Source organism: Alligator sinensis, unplaced genomic scaffold, assembly GCF_000455745.1.
Source record: "Alligator sinensis unplaced genomic scaffold, ASM45574v1 scaffold320_1, whole genome shotgun sequence".
NCBI lineage: Eukaryota > Metazoa > Chordata > Crocodylia > Alligatoridae > Alligator > Alligator sinensis.
In genome coordinates, this window is record NW_005842249.1 from 196,688 (window position 1) to 212,621 (window position 15,934).

General features: G+C 47.4%; 1 protein-coding gene across 5 annotated transcripts in view; it reads left to right on the plus strand.

Annotated features, from left to right (window-relative positions):
• Positions 1 to 4,179, plus strand: part of SLC20A2 (solute carrier family 20 member 2) — a 53,380-nt gene extending 49,201 nt beyond the window's left edge. For all 5 annotated transcript variants that reach the window (XM_025208746.1, XM_025208747.1, XM_014521744.2 and 2 more), the window contains one exon: positions 2,370 to 4,179. In XM_025208746.1, coding sequence (XP_025064531.1) covers positions 2,370 to 2,534 — 165 coding nt within the window. In that variant the 3' untranslated portion in view covers positions 2,535 to 4,179. The remainder of the gene's footprint in view (positions 1 to 2,369) is intronic.
• The last annotated feature ends 11,755 nt before the right edge of the window (positions 4,180 to 15,934 follow it).

Below are 15,934 nucleotides of genomic sequence, written 5' to 3' on the forward strand. Positions count from 1 at the left end.
ATTACTTTTCTAAAACACTGTGTTCTACCCGTTGGCACCAACATGGTTTAAACCAATAGAAGCTTTTGTTTTACAAGATTATTCTGGTTCATTCTGTTGTCTTTGACCCAGGTTAAGCAGCCATTTTAGGGCCAGATCTTTCCTGTCCCTCTCCTACTGAAATCGATAGAAAGGTTCATTATAATGTCAGTGAAACTTGAAGTGGGACCTTTACAGCCAGAAAGGCACAGTGAGTAAGAGTTGACCTTGCAGGTTTACTCACCTTTGTTCTTTAGCTTTCTGTCCATGTGATTCAGACAGCTACCCTCTGGCCTGGTGCCGGATAAAGCTAAGCATCAGTTTTGTCACTATGGAATCTGTGCAGTTAGAACAACTCTGTTAGATCCTTAGCAGGTTTTTCCCATGTTTTATTATTTAGCTTTAAATGCCCTTAAAAATAGCCCTTTCTCTGTTCTCCCCCCATCCCCCCGGCACTTCTTCCTCTTAGTCAGCCGCAGTTTTCCATTTTTAAATGCATCCATTTACACCACTACAGAAAATAAATCCTCAAACATTCAATATTTCTAGACAGTCTCATGACTTCTCCTTTTGGCAAGTAAACTTTCTAAAATGACTTGTATAACTAAAAAAGAAAACTTCTAAGATAGAGTTCTTACTTAATTTTTGCAATACATGAGTCATCCAATACCTTCCATCACACAAAAGTGTATTAAAGTTAGTTTTGGTTAATTTACCTGTCTGGAATGTCTTTCAGGTGTTATTTTCATTTGATATGATAGGATATGACCTGAAAAAAAATGGGTTGGTACCTCTTTAAAACATCTTTAGGGTTTTTTTTACCTTGAAAACATCATAAGTAAAAAATTTATGTTTCCCTGGTTCTGTTGAAGACCTTTAGAAGAACTCCATGACAAAGGACATTGTTCCAAAGTAACTGTGAATCATTTAAATTAGATGTTAACAAGATAAGTGCATTAAATATCCCTTTCCTCTCTTCAACCACTCACCATTACCCTCTGAGCCTCTGGTATCACTGTTTCACTAGCTCTCCATTTCGCAGATAGTCTTCTAGCTTGGACAGAGTCTTAAATTCAAATGTAAGACCACAAGCAGGAAAGACTCAGAAGAGGGAAGTGGGCAGGTAGGTAGGAAGGGAAGTTCAGGGAGGCATTTCAGACAGGCTTAACAGCTGGCAAATTCTTTTATTTGAAAATTCAGTAAAAGGAAGCCAGATCACTAGATCAAGTTTCATTAGTCTTTCTTGCCAAGTGTTAATTGGATGCGCTAATTTATGCATTAGAATCTAGGAACTGAAAATAGAAATTAAGAGTGTTTAATTTAGCTATGAATAAAAGTGTTATGTCCTCAAAAGGCTGCAGCCCCTACTGGAGTACTCTTTGGACCTTAGATATTACATTCCAGCTATTGATCTCATTTGATCTATAATCTGACTGAACTTCCAGAGGCAACACCCTCTTGCCCTGCTCACAGGTAGTCTTGTGCTTTTCTGAAGCAAGCTACCATTGGCATAACATCTTGAACATGGATCCCCTGTAGAATAGAACATAAACAGAAAAGGCCAGTCTACCAGACCTGAATCCAAAGGGGTATTTCTCTGCTTTATCCAATTCCTGCCCCCACTAGATTTCCCCTGGGCATCCATATGGACTGAACTCTCTACAACATCAAGCTGGTTTAAACATTTGTGGCAAGGACTATTAGTCTTGGGGCATGGTCAAATGTGCACTCATATCAGTTTCAAGAGGGGAGGGGGAGCTGCTCCTTGGGAACCTACAGCAGCCTTTACGTTCTAGCAGTTGTATGTACGCAAGGTTTGGAACAAGAGCTCCTCTGTCCCTTTTTATATAAGGAAAAAAAAGTAGCAAAACTTACTGTGGCCTTTAGTATTTAGACAGCAGTAGCACGTAAAACATGCCAGGTGCTTGTCAAACTAAGGAAGCCTCAATCCTTACCCCAGAAAGCTCATGAACTGAGACACTCACCCTACAGAGATCCCCCACAAGTCCTACTGAAGTAATTTACGGTCTGTTGTGCATGGCAGAGTTGGGGGCTAAGAAAGCAGAGATAAATTGATATTTGAGTGCCCCCTGAATCCATAGGCTAAAGTGGCTCTTGATGCATCCTGCAGAAGACGTATGAAAATCTGCTTTTCAGCAGCCAGCAAGCACTAAATCCCAATCTTCTGTTACAAATCAGCAGGCTTAGTTGAAGCCTGCACTATTGTTAGAGTTTGGGTTCTTATGTTACTGGGTATCAGCTGATCAGCGTTGATTTGGTTATAGAAACATGATAGACTTTTAGATGCCAATCCCGTGTCTCTCTCTAACCTTCTTCTCAAACTTCTTAAGGTTGGATCAGTGGTGGCCGTTGGCTGGATCCGTTCAAGGAAGGGGGTTGACTGGCACCTGTTCCGCAACATATTTCTGGCTTGGTTCGTGACTGTTCCTGTTGCTGGCTTGTTCAGTGCTGGAATCATGGCGATCTTTATGTATGGCATTCTGCCTTATGTCTGAATTGGCACTTCCTCGAGGAACCAGGGAAAATTGCCCAAGCTCTCTTGGTAGGGGAAGAGCACTCCCTGCTAAACTGTCCCATGAAAGAACTAGTTGGCAATATTTCATCTTCCATATCTAACTTCTTATCTACTGTATATAACAATGTGTCATATTGGTGACATGGTGATATAATGTGGTGCCGTTTCTTATATATTAAAGAAATATATATGCATATAGTAGGTAACAATACCTAAGTTATAAGTGGGGTGAAAAATAATTGCCTAGAATTTAATATTAGTAAGATTTGTACATAATGTATCATTTCAGTGACAATTTTTTTAATCTTTTAGAGAAGAGTATGGATTAGGAAATGTTTCTTGTCCATTTGATATAAGATAAAGCGAGGTACAGGATTGCATAACACCATTTTTTTTTTAAAGCTATTAAGATACTGGAACAAAATGAAATGTGCATAAGTGCTTTTGGTAAAATAACTTTGTTCATATCATATCTTGATTTTTGTGTGTGTGTGTGTATCATACTGTAATGGCTTTTTGTAAATACTTACAAACAGTAACTTTTTAATGGTGCATTTCCCTTATATATTTTGGATAAGAAAGTTTAGAAAGTACCAAAGAAGCAGGGGAATAGCTTGCCAGTATTATGTTGTTGTCTACACGTGTGTGCGTGTGTGTGTTGTGTTTTCCCACTTCTAATTTAAGGTTGCTTTCACTAATCTACCACCAGCAAAGCTGGAATAGTACTGTTCATGTCTTACTGTAACTAGCAAAAGAAAAAAAAGTATTAGTTCTACCTGTTCTTGTTATTCTGTAGGCATAACAACACTACTGTTCACATCCGATTCTAGTTAACTAACTTCACCTTCTGTGTTGAATATGAAATGCTCTAAATAGTCACCTTCCATCTTGCCCTGCCCCTATAAATCTACGTGAGCCCAGGCCTGCTCTTGGTAGTTCTGCTATCAATTTCAATGGTAGCATGACTGGGCCATAACTATCTTCTCTTTTTCCTGGAAAGTCTCAACCACACAATCTCAGGTAAATGGGTGGGACTGTATGGTTGGTGATTACAAGGCACATATCCTAAAGGAATGTATAGAAGCTTAGGGAAAATCTTAGGCCATAGACAGGCCTGGCACATGTTTGGTTGCTAGACAGCAATAGAGAAAAATGGGATGTGGATGTGTGAATGCACTGACTAAAGCCCAACTGAGGCTGGCGCACACAGCCTGTGTTATGGATTAAAACGGATATTATGGGGCTGGATTCTCCCACTGAGTAGCACCCTACTCCACAACTAGTCCCATGTTCTGCAAGGTGCTGTTTGCTAGGGCTTGAGGAGATGAGTCTGGCCCTATAAGGAGAGAAGTTCTCTGGTTGCCACTCTTCAGGTCAAGATGTTCATAGCAGCTCAGAGGACAGCATGGAAGATGGCTAGCTCCGTCCCCTGCACAGCACCGAAATGTCAGTTGGGTTAGGGTTACCTGTCCTCACAGGGGGAGGCAGTATTTGGATGAAGTAGGGAACCTAGTACTGTTTAAATGCTGCTAAAATTTTGATAAATGTTCTTGGTACTCCATTGTGACTTTTTCCATTGGTCGTTCATACTAAATTTATAATAAAAAGATAAATAGCCCCTGTCATTGTTTGCCTCTTCCATTTTTTGAGCATTACTCATGCGTGTCAGACATGGCTGGAAAGAGCGCAAATGCTAAAGACTTCCTACTATGGGCAGCTAAAACTTACTACTTGGCATTCATTATCTCTTTGTTCTTTGTCCACTCAGGTCCTTGACCAGTGTGTGTGACAATTGCCTAGTAGCTCAAATAAAACAAAGCTCTGTGTAAAGCAAACAAACCCGTCCATTTATTTCTGCTGGCCCAGTAATCCCAGCATATGGCCGTGAGGCCTGAATCACGCCTGCCTGTTCTGGCAGTGGTTCCTTTTACAAGTGCTTCAGTTGTGTGGGCTGCAGGTTGGCGTGTCCCCTTCATATGTTCTGTAGAATCAGCTTCTCCTCACCTTTGTTTTTAAAAGTAGCTCACCCTAGGGAAATTTTCTTCCCTAGACTGAGAGCCACAAACATTTCTATCACTATGGCACCAAAGTTCTTAATTTTCAAATGCTTGAACTCCAGAGCTTTTATGTAACTGATGTTAATGCATGGGTGGGACTGGTGGATGCTGTCTGAGTGATAGGACACTCTAATAGGCACATGCAGATGATTTTGAGGCCTGCAGAGACTGGTACAAAAATTGCTATCCTTTATTATGCGATGAGCGAGTCCTTACTCAGGGGCATGATGCTTGTAATCCTTCAGAGTCCCAGCATGCAAAAGGGTCCAAGTCCAGAATGATTTTCACATGGGGTGATATGAGTATTTCCTGAGAGGAAAGAACATCCTTTTGTCTGTCCTGCATGAGCTGCATTTTCCCCCCCGGTCAGGTGAGTGCTTTTTCAGAGAGGTGTTTTCACATGCAACATAACCCCCAGCCAGCTGAGGGATCACAGGGGAGGAGCCTACTAAGAGGCCATTAGATGCATAGAAAAAACCCAGCAAATAGGAACACCTTGGCACAAAGACCCAACTTTTGTTGCATGCATGCAGGTCATCCACACACATGCACATAAAGCCAGCCCCAGTGACCTCAGCCTTTGACTGAAGCTATATACCTGTGCAGAGAGGGCAGTGGCTGGGGTAGATACAGCATAAAGAGTGAGATGTGGCTTGCTTGTTTGCTGCTCTTGGCTGAGCATGCACTGCTCCATAGTTCTCTGCTTAGCTGAAATTTCTTATGAGGGAGGGCATGGGAGAGCCAGCCTGGTGGGTTTTCAGAGCACATAACACTCCTTACCCCATGGCTATGGATAGAAACTTAATGTTCAATACACTCAGGATAGAGGCAAAGATGTATGTGGTAAGTCCTATGTGAGCCCTGCATCCCCTGAGTGAAATCAAGCTAAGCCATCTTTTCTGGAGAGGCACCGGACACTCAATTTGGGCTGATGTCCATGAGATTTCATGCACGTGGTGAACAAGCCAAGAACATTCCAACAGCAATGGCAGCATCGACACCAACAAAAAACAAATGACACCACTGCAGAGGCACGGGGAGCAGGAATTCTCACTCTCCCATAGGCAAGTAAAACAAGCTGTCAGCTAAGGAAGTCGAAAGCATTTCACCCTGTTCTCTCTACGGACTGACAAAAGAGGCCCAGGGCTAGATTTGCAAGAGGGTTTTGTTCTCAGACGTTCAGAAAGGCTCAATGCCAGCAGGCAAGCAACTAGAAGCTGAGCACTGAGCTCTTTTGAACATCTGGCCTTGAAAGGAGCGTCAATGCCTGAGATTTCCACCATTTCAACCTGAAAGCTTTCAAGTACCTTGCAAAAATTTGGGTCCATTTCAGGTACTGGGTTGGGGATGAGGAGGACATCCCATGAGAGGAGAATGGAGGGCTCTCTGCTATGGTTTGCTCACTGAAGCAAGCGAAGAGAGAGAGGTGCTGCTCATGGTGCTCTCTGGGAAGATCCTCCTGATTCCTCTTCCAGAAAGAATTTGACCTGATCCAGCATATGACAAAATGGTGCTAAGACATGTGCATAAAGGTGTCAGATGGAAAAAGGAATGAAGGTAGGTGTCAAATGTAAGAGTCAGTTCCATGTCAGTGTCTAAAGCTCTTGCAATGCAGCACTGGGTACATGCTTCCTCAGATTTATCTGACGCAGAGCAGAGGAAACTGGGGAGAATGGTCCACTCTGCGCCCATGATCTAAGCAGAGCACACGTCTTTCAGGGGAAGAGAGAATAAGTAAGGATCAGCTTTGATTGCCAAAAGCATGAAGGGAGGCCTCTTCCCCTGTGGAGAGCTACCTCTGCAAGTGAGTTGGAGACCCTCACTGATGCCACTGGCATTGTCTCTGCCTCAAAGGCCAGTTTTCATGCAGGAAACACCAGAAGCAAGCTGCAGCCTTTCAGGCAGAATGAGTGACTGTTAACATATGCTGAGAGCACACGGGGCGAGGCTGCAAGCAAAGGCATGCGTATCCATATCACTTGTTATCCCTGTGACTAAGGGCTTGTCACAGACCGCAGAAGCAAAATGCAGCCTCAAAGTTCTCACTTGCAGAGACCTTCCCCATGACAGCCTAGCCACAGCCTGGAACAAATCTCATGTCAGTCTAATACAGTAGACTATTCTCTTCCCAGAGGCATACAATCCAGGTATGAGAGAGACAGTCTGCTGCAGAAACAGAGCTGTCCATAGGAAAATGTATTACCTTGGCTTATAACAGTAACAATACCCCATAGCTCTTTTGAGAAGTTGCTAGTTAAATGCCATGAATGTGAAAGGCACCATGAAATCTGTAGGCTTGAGGATTTCATGGTTGCTACTCTCCTGCACAGCCTGACCACTGAGCACTATAGAGTGATGCCAGGGAGCGAGTTCACTCTAAAAATGGGAATTGCTATCACACTAGAGAAGAGCTCCAGTTCGGTGTTGCCAATGGCCTGTGGAACATGTGGGAAGTTCCGATTTTGTTCAGCAGAGGGTGGTAGTGCACACAATACAGGCCAGCATCACCACCCTGTTGCAGTACTTTCAATATTCAATATTTGTATGTTGCATATGCCCCCAACAGGTGTGGGTCAGGGCGGCAAAAGGCTGAGGTGGGACTGTGAAACAGGAGGCAACATGAAGGTGTTTTTCAGGCTCGTCTCACACTGGTAGGGCAACACTTGGGCACCCTTGTAGCATGACACGTACCTGATATGGGTGTCCTAGAAATGACGGGTTGTTAAGGTCACACATTTTTGGCAATGAGCAAGACATTTGGAAGACCCGTGCCATCACAAATGTGATAAATGCCATGTCAAAATAAATGTACCACCTGACCTTTCCAGCAGGGGAAAACCTAGCTGGAGCTGCATGACCCTGCTCTCAAGGTAGCACCGTCAGTTTGGCTTATTTCATTTTTACTTAAATAAATAAATAAACAAGATTTTTAGAAACCAATATGTTTGGGATTTTTTTTTACTCTGTAATCTGCCCTTTCTGTAGCAGGATGCCCAAGTGATCCCTAGTGAGTATAGGTCAGCATTGTGCAAGTGAAGCAGTGGGCTACTATTCTCTACTCTATTAGCTGCAGATGTACGTAGTTTAACCCCTCCTGCACCTTCCCTCTTTTCCAAATCCTGAAGGACTCTGCTCTTGATTTTGCTAAGACCACCAAGACTGGAGTTCCCCTGCAGGCCCAGCCTGCAGTCTGTGTTCAGTGGTGGCAGATGACAGAACAAGGAGCAATGGTCTCGAGTTGCAGCAAGAGAAGGTTAGGTTAGATATTAGGAAAAAACTTTTTCACTAGGAGGGTAGTGAAGCAGTGGAACAGATTACTCAGAGAGGTGATAGAATCTCCATCCTTGGAGATTTCTAAGACCCAGCTAGACAAAGCCTTGGCTGGGATGATCTAGTTGGGAACGGTCCTGCTTTGAGCAGGATGTTGGACTACATGACCTCCTAAGGTCCCTTCCAAGCCTAATTTTCTATGATTCTGTAACATCTGGAGTCTCTGAAGAGCTCAGCACACTGGGAACAACTTTTTAAAAGCCTCCTTACTGAGGTAGCAACTTTGGCATAAGCTGGTGTAGTGCCTGGGAGCTCAGCTCTTGGCTATCCAGCCCCAGCTATCCTAACAGAGTTTGTTTACTTGAGCATCCACTCCTGTGCTGCATGGCTGCTCCTTTTCCTTTTGGCTTAGCAAAGTAACCAGTGAGCACTGGATGCCAGCACTGTATAAATAGACCAGGCTCCTTCCACAACAGCTGAAGTCAGGGGCTTGTTGAAATGCACCCTGTCGACAGGCAGTGGGGGAACGGGGCTGTGCTTGGGTTTTATTTCCTTTGCCTTCCAACACGCTTAATCCTGCAACAGTCCTCCTCCCCATCCAGCAAGGCTGGTGTGCAGTACCATGACAATCGCTAAGGTGCCTCTGACAGGAGATGCATTATGAGTCTCCAGACAGGAAGCTGGCGATAGCACAAGTGCCCCCTCACTGCTTCCAAGGCAAAGGCCTGAGCAGTTATTTCCAGCTGACTCAATTCACTAAAGCATGGTGCTTTCCACAGGGTCTCCAGGAGTTTGCAGCTCATGTCTCATGGAAAACCAGGGGTGCTTGAGCATCTCAAACTTTCCTCATTAGCATTGATGTTGCCAGAAGTTTTCAAGCAGGCTATTTTCTATAGGAGGCAGTGAGATCCTGATTCCTCAGGGCAGCACTGCAAGGTTTTGGGCTCTTGCTCTGGGTGGCTCCTTTCTCTAGGTTCAAGTCCAGTAGACAGCATCATATTTTTTTTCTTCTCCCTATTCTCCTTGCATTAGACCTTCCTGGTGATGATCTCCTGCAAATGAGAGAGCATAACCCCTTCCAGCCACAGATCACAGCAGGTCTGGTGAAAGATGGCCATTGGTGTCTCTGTTTCACAAACAGGTAAGCCAAGGCACAGGCAGGTGAAGCGTCTTGTCCCAGATCACCCCTGCCGGCCAGTGGCAGCACTTAGGAGAGAATCTAGGTCTTATGAGTTATAGGCCAGTGCTCCAGCCACTGGGTGACACTAGTCCTGCCTCCCTACTGATCTGCTTGCAGCATTTATGTCAGTGCTAAGAGCCTCTCATGTAAGAGCTAAGAGTGCAGTTTCATCATTGTCAGTGTACAGAGGGGAGACTCTGATGCGAAGCTGCTTGTCCACAATTTCACCCAGTATCTCAGCCTCCCTCTGCTTTGTCTGTGCTTTTTGCAGCCAACTAGTTCAGTTGCCGTTTCCTGGACTCAGCCCAGAAACTTGCAGATCCCACCCCGAGATCAGACAGGAATTGAAGTGCAAATTAGGGAGGAAAAAGCACAGATCAGGTTGGAGTGAGGAGGTGGAAGAAGATGGCTGCAGCCAAGAGGAGAAAGGCAGGGCATGTGGTGGGGTCTGCACATGGTTTGGGCTGCTCTCCTTCACAAGATTTCAGTGCCTGCTGCTGCTGGTTAGGAGGGAATAAAGCAGCTGGTCCGTGTTCACACAGCTTTGGGCAAGCAGGGGATGTAAAGGGGGAGTTTGCTAGGCAACCTTTCAGGCAGGGCTGGCTGCCTCTACCCCTACCCATTTGCTCTGCTTGCACACTCACCTCATTCACAATGAGGTGGGAAATGGCCTGTGCCCTTGCAGCAACACAGCCCCTCTGTCAGGTCTTCCTGCCAGAGCGCTACCGTTTGGAAACATGAAGACCAAGAGCCCGTGGGTTCTCACTCATTCACAGCAGTCATCTCACTGTAGTCCCACAAGAGAACAGCTCTGAGGCCTATGGGAAACCAAGAGCTAGAGCAGAGCTTAGAGGACTACAGAGCCCATCCAGGCCTCCATATGGCCCTGTCCCAGGGGAGCACATGCCGTGGATGGGCCCAACGCAGGGCTTAAAGTGAAGCTCCTAACTCCAGCTTTCAGTCCCTGGCAGCTCTGAACAGGTTCCCAGTGCTCCCCACCTGCCTTGCATCCATGTGGAGCCGTAGCTGTGCCCATAGTGAGTTCATGACCCACTTGCATTGTTCTGGCCTGGGGCCCGCACACTCAGGCATGCATGCTTAATAGCCACATGAATGGCTCGCGGGCTTCAGTCCAAATAGCTGCCGCTTTAAGGATAAGCATGCACGTTGGTGCCTGCTGAGCCTTGGTCAGTGCCAGTCGGGGGTGGGGGGAGATGTCCTTGGCTATAGGAAGCCTCAGGAGGAAAACAAAAAGATCTTAAATTCAGGGCAAGATTTTCAGACGTGCTTCGGAAACCCCAGGGCCCATGTCCCACTGCTTTGCCTTGAGACGCCAGCTCCCCAGGGACTAATGGCACATTCATGCTTCAGGAACAGCAGAGTGGGCAGCCTTGCATAGACACAATGGCAGGCTTTCCACTTGCTCCTTCAGGTACCAGTAGCAGCCCAGCTGCAGCAGCCATGGGCTCAGTGACTGTGCTCCTAAGATCAGTTGTGCAGCCAGCACTGAGCTACTTGGCAACTCATTTAAAGCCAGCTCAGGGGCAGCTACATGCCACCACACTCATGGCCTATGTGGACCTACCCTGATGTGGGCTGCAAGGTTGTAGAGATGCTGGTGGAAGTCATACCCAAAGCATCCCCTCCACCCAGCCATGGTTAGCCTGTGTCCTGTCTGGTCAGCTCCTGGATTTCAATGAGGGTCAGCAGGCCAAATGGGTGGACCCTAGAAAGACTTTTAAAAGAAATCCCTACCAACCTCTGGTAATGGCTGTCATCTGCTGACAGGCAAATTCCAGGATGAGGAGAGGCCCCACAGGACATTATCCTGACAGATGCCTTAAAAGCAGGGAAGGCCTTGTCCGTGCTGTCTTGGAAGCCAGGGAAGCTGCTGTGATGCAGGATGCTCTCACACACAGCAAGTTACAACCCAAATCCCAGCCGTTCGCTCCCACCAAATGGGGCCCTGGCAGATGTGCCAGCTAAAAATAGCCCCTGCTGTCTCACAAGCTGAAATAACGATTCCCAGCGTTTGGGGCGGCTATTCCCAGAGCACTCCATTCTCACCATCATGGGCCGGCTTGCTTCCAAATTTAGGCTCCCAGGAGCTGCCAGGGATTTTAATAACTTCTGCCCAGCTTCTGTTGAGATTCTTTGAATTGCTGAGAGAAATCTTTAAATAAACTATTTAAGTTATGGTCAGTTTTCTACCCAATTCATTCCAGTGCTGGGAAGTTCAGATGACTGAAGTGATATTTGTACACTCACTTCTCTGCTGATTTACAGCTTCCTTGTTTTTGGTGAAGTTACACCAACATAAGGAGTTTGGCCCCGTGCTTTCACTGCCAGTCAGGGCTCAGCACCCAGCAGCTCCCATTGGGAACAATAGAGCAGTCCTCTCCCTCCACCCCGCTTCTGCTGTCCAGTCTCCCCCCGCCCTCGACTTAGATTTGCACTGAGCTGCTGTGTGGCCATCCCTCCTTCTGCCTGTCTTGCCCATTTCTCGGGAGCAGTGTCTCAGACTGTGCCCAAGCCCACTGGGAATTTGATCTCAACAGAAGCCTGTAGGTGCTACTGGGTACACATAATTGTGACGCTTTCATGTAGTGATGCAAACTTGTACATCACTGTAGCAATCATGTAGTGATGCAAACTGTTGCTGTAAAACTAAGCGTACCAAGGATCGAGCACGGCAGACATCAGGGCCTAGATTCCAGGCTGGGCTTGCTAAGAAAAACCCTGACACAAACAGGAAACCCGGTACCTCCTTCTTGGTTTGGGCCAGATAGAGCAAAGAGCTGAGTGCCCCCCTACACTGGCAGGTGAATCAGGAGAGGCAATGTGGTGCTTTGGCTGCCCCCCATGCAGTGCCGTATCAAGGAAGTTTGGCACCCAGAGCAAGCCCACAGCAGCAGCCCACCCTCACCCTGTGCACAGATCTGGGGGGCACACCCCCCCCTTTGCTTGCCCAGGGGGGCACACAGTAGCAGGAGCTGCCCTCCCTTCCCTGTACCCCCCCAGACAAGCTGCTCATGGCTCCATCCTGCGCCCTACCCCAGCAGGGGAGCACCTACCCCAGCTCCAGCCCCACTCCTCCCTCACCAGGGAGCCTCAATCTGCCCCCGCCATGCCCCTTCCCTCCCCCTGCCACTTCCCCCCCACAACAGGCTCACTAGTCAGATGGTGCTTTTCAGGCTGCTGGGCTGGCCGTGTGCATGCTGCAGCTGCACACATGCACGTGACATTTATCGGCCACATCAGTCAACATTTTTCGAAATATTTATAACAAAATATCAGTTTGCCTGTTGGCACCCCTTTACTTTGACGCCCAAGGCAGTCACCCTGCTTGCCCGCCCCTGCTACGGTACTGCCCCTATGGAGCTTACTGGAATTATACTCCCTTGCTCTGCTGTACTACAGCACAGAAAGCTTCTGCCCGCACTTGGAACAAGGCCCCAGTAGGCATGCAGAAAGAAAGCAGCCAACTCAGATGGGATGGGCTGGGGTTATAGGCCGGCACTTTCCAGGGATTTGCAAGGGCATCTGCTACCACACAGAGCTGCCTCTGGGAACAGCAGCAACCACTCAGCCAGGACAGAACCAGCCATAATATATAAAATGGATGCAAGTGTTACAGCCCCACAACCTTGCAGAAAAGGGCTGCTTTTCACCTTAGGCTGTCTAAAGGGCATCTGCTCAATGAATCTGGTCAATGGTTAACCCGTGCTATAGTGGATTAATTATAGTGGGCTATAGCCATTCATTCTGGCTGCGAGGTCCCCCAGGGGAGGTTGCTGGAGGTCCCCAAACCTGTTAATCTCATTGCCTCCCATGCATGGCACTTTGCTCATAGGAATTCACAGACACGCAGGCTGCGGTCAGCTGCTATTTCTACAAGGTTTTCCAGGGGATTAGAGCCCAAATGAGCTTCTTGACAGTGTCTTTTTCCCTGGTAGCTAGATCAGGGCACTTCCTAGATATGTCATTGCCTTTCTTGTGGCCCTGGGGATTGGCTCTGGTATTTCTGACTTGTGCTGTATAAGCTCATGGTGGTGGCTGTAGGCCATGACTTCCCTGAGGGGCTTTTGAAGCCCCAGAAGCTAGTGCCAGGGATAAGTCCACGAGGGCTGGCCAGGCAGAGGGTGCTGGGTCAAGGTGCCCTTTGACACTAACTATGAAGTTTCCTTTAACACCAGAGAGAAAGGGCAGTCCGGCCATTTGTCAACTTTGCCAAGTTCAGCTTGGGCTGTTCCTAGATTACTGAAGGGGAAAAAAAAATGCCGCTGGAGAGCTGGGCTGTTTACATCATGGCTGCTCTCCAAGGCCCCCCTGAAGCTGTTCATATTTACTCAGCCCTGCACATGTTTACAGCATGCAAGTATCCTTCCTCTTGTGAGGAGCCCCACTGCCTCTGATGGGGCTCCCCCGTGAGTAAGGATACACAGGTGCAGAAGTGGTGGCAGGATCAAGCTGTTGGACCTGTCACTCAGCCGGGCTGCTTGTGGGGGGAGTTGATTTCTGAACCCTCCTGGAGCCAAATGCTGATTATGTTGCGAAGCTCCTCTTTACTCCTCCTCTTTATCCGCCTGAAGTCACTCGCATCTAATGACTTCACATTCTTTCCATGTGCTCTTGGCAACACTCCACTAATCCCCTGCATTAGCCCTGCTGCTGCTTTAAAAAATATCAGCTCGCTCACATCTCCCCATCAGTGCTGCCTGTTAAACAGCAGCTGGATTGCAGCTTTTGCTGCTCTGCCCTAGGGTACCAGCAACCTCTCCCCTGCTTAGACCCCTGTCAGAGATTCCTCCAGTATCCTCAGTTTCAAGTAACTGCACCGAGATCTGCCCGCATAGCACTGTATGAACTTCAGCCTTATTAAACATGTAATATATACACACACCACTGCCCTCTATTGGCTGTAAAAGCTCTTTGTGTGTGTGTGTGTGTAGGCAAGTGCATGCATGCACGTGTATGTTCATACACACTGCCCTCTACTGGGTGCAATTCCTGCAATCCCAGCACCCAGTTGGGTGGCTGCCAGTACTGACACTGGAAGAAAGAAGGAGTTTGTCTTTCACCCCAAGCAGTGGGAGTTTGTTAGGAAAGCCATCCTTGTGACTAAGACACTGGCAGGGTGACTAAGGAGAGATGGGTTCAATTCCTGACTTGGCAACAGACTCATTGTGCTGGGAGCTTGGGCATGTCCTTGTGGTGGGGTATTTCAAGTAGTGGAGTCTGTAGGGTAAAAGACTAGCCAGGACCATTGGATCACTTAGTCCAGCCTCCAAGATATCATAGGCTGCACAACACCATCCCACCACCTCTCTGTTGGACTAAAGAACTTATGCTTGGCTAAAGCATAACAACTGGAAAGATGTCTAGTCTTGTCCTGGAAACACCAAGAGATGGAGGATTCAACCCTTTCCTTGGGAGCTTGTTCCAATTCCTCATCGCACTCTCAGATAAAAATCACAGTCCATGAGGCCTGTGGCCTCAGCTTCTAGCTGCTTGACCCTTGCTCTGCTGCTGGTCTCTCCACTTTATCAAAGGCCCCGTCAGCTCCTAGCATTTTCCATCTCTCCAGGCACACACGGAATGCAATCAAGTGGTCTCTCCATCTGCTTGTAGATAAGAGGGATAGGCCAACCTCCTTAAATCTTGTGCTGGGGCTTTTAGTGGGGGTTGGATTTTGGACACTAAGGTATCTTAGCACCCTCATACTTCCTCTCTCTCTAGGTACCCTTTTACCTAGAAACGTAACACCCCTTTCACCCACTTTGGGCCTCTCCAGAAAGAAGACGTGGCTCCAACAATATGCGGGCACAGTGCCTAGTGCAGTGGGGCTTCAGCAACACAATAGGAAGGCTCGGATCCAGTGCAGAAATATGAGGAACCTTAATTAAAAAGAAATGGTAATCTGCATTTCAGGAACAGCTAGACAAAAGTCCTCATGTGGCTTGTGCCTGCTGAAGGTTTCTAATTAACAGTGCAGCAGGCTGCTGGCTCACCTGCCATTTCTGGGTCTGTCTTATGTATGCCAATTTAGTCTGATATTCATAAAGGCAGGGTTTATTACTGGAAATTAGCTCCCCTGCAGGATTAATGCCATTCTTTCATATGCTGCATTGCATTCAGTCTGTTCTGCCACCCCTGCAGTGCAGGAAAGTCTTAGCAGGATAAAAAGGGAGTGGGAGAGGGCTGTTCTTTTAACAGCCACAAAATAGAGCATGTGCTGTCTGCAGGTGGCTGTGTTGCTGTGAACTCTCTCAACTCAGATGTAGGTCCAGTTCCTTCCATCATGGACTTCTACCTGCGCAGCGCTCCACTGAAGTCAGCATAGGTTTGTCGACACAGATCTGACTGCAGTGTTAGGGCCCAAGAGTTCCCCACAATCACGTTCCCTCTTGGCATCACATGTGTGATGTGAATGACATGTGTGTAACAGCAGAAGGAACCGGGGGACAGTCTGCGGAGCTGTGCTGACTATTAATTTGGACAGCAACTCTCAGAAACCCCCAGGGGCTGGGGGGCAAGGGAAAAAGGGAGAGGAAGCTTGAGGCTGAAGTAAGGTGAAGAAAGAGCAATGTGCATGTGGATCCTCTGCAGCCCTACGCAGAGCGGAGCACAGTGGAACCAGAGAGCCCAGCCAGGACTGTGGACTGACGGAGCTGGACTTAGACTTGGGGGCAGCTGCAGGCTGCTGTTTGAGTGCTCTCTAAGCTTTTGGCTCTTGTCTGACCTCAGCACTCTTATAGCAACCAACCCCTCTGATCCAGGGCCCTCCTGCAGGACAGCCACACCTCTTATCTGAGGGTAGATGTATGTGCCACATCTAGAAGTAGATGTGCAAAGGCATAGGGCTTACAACCT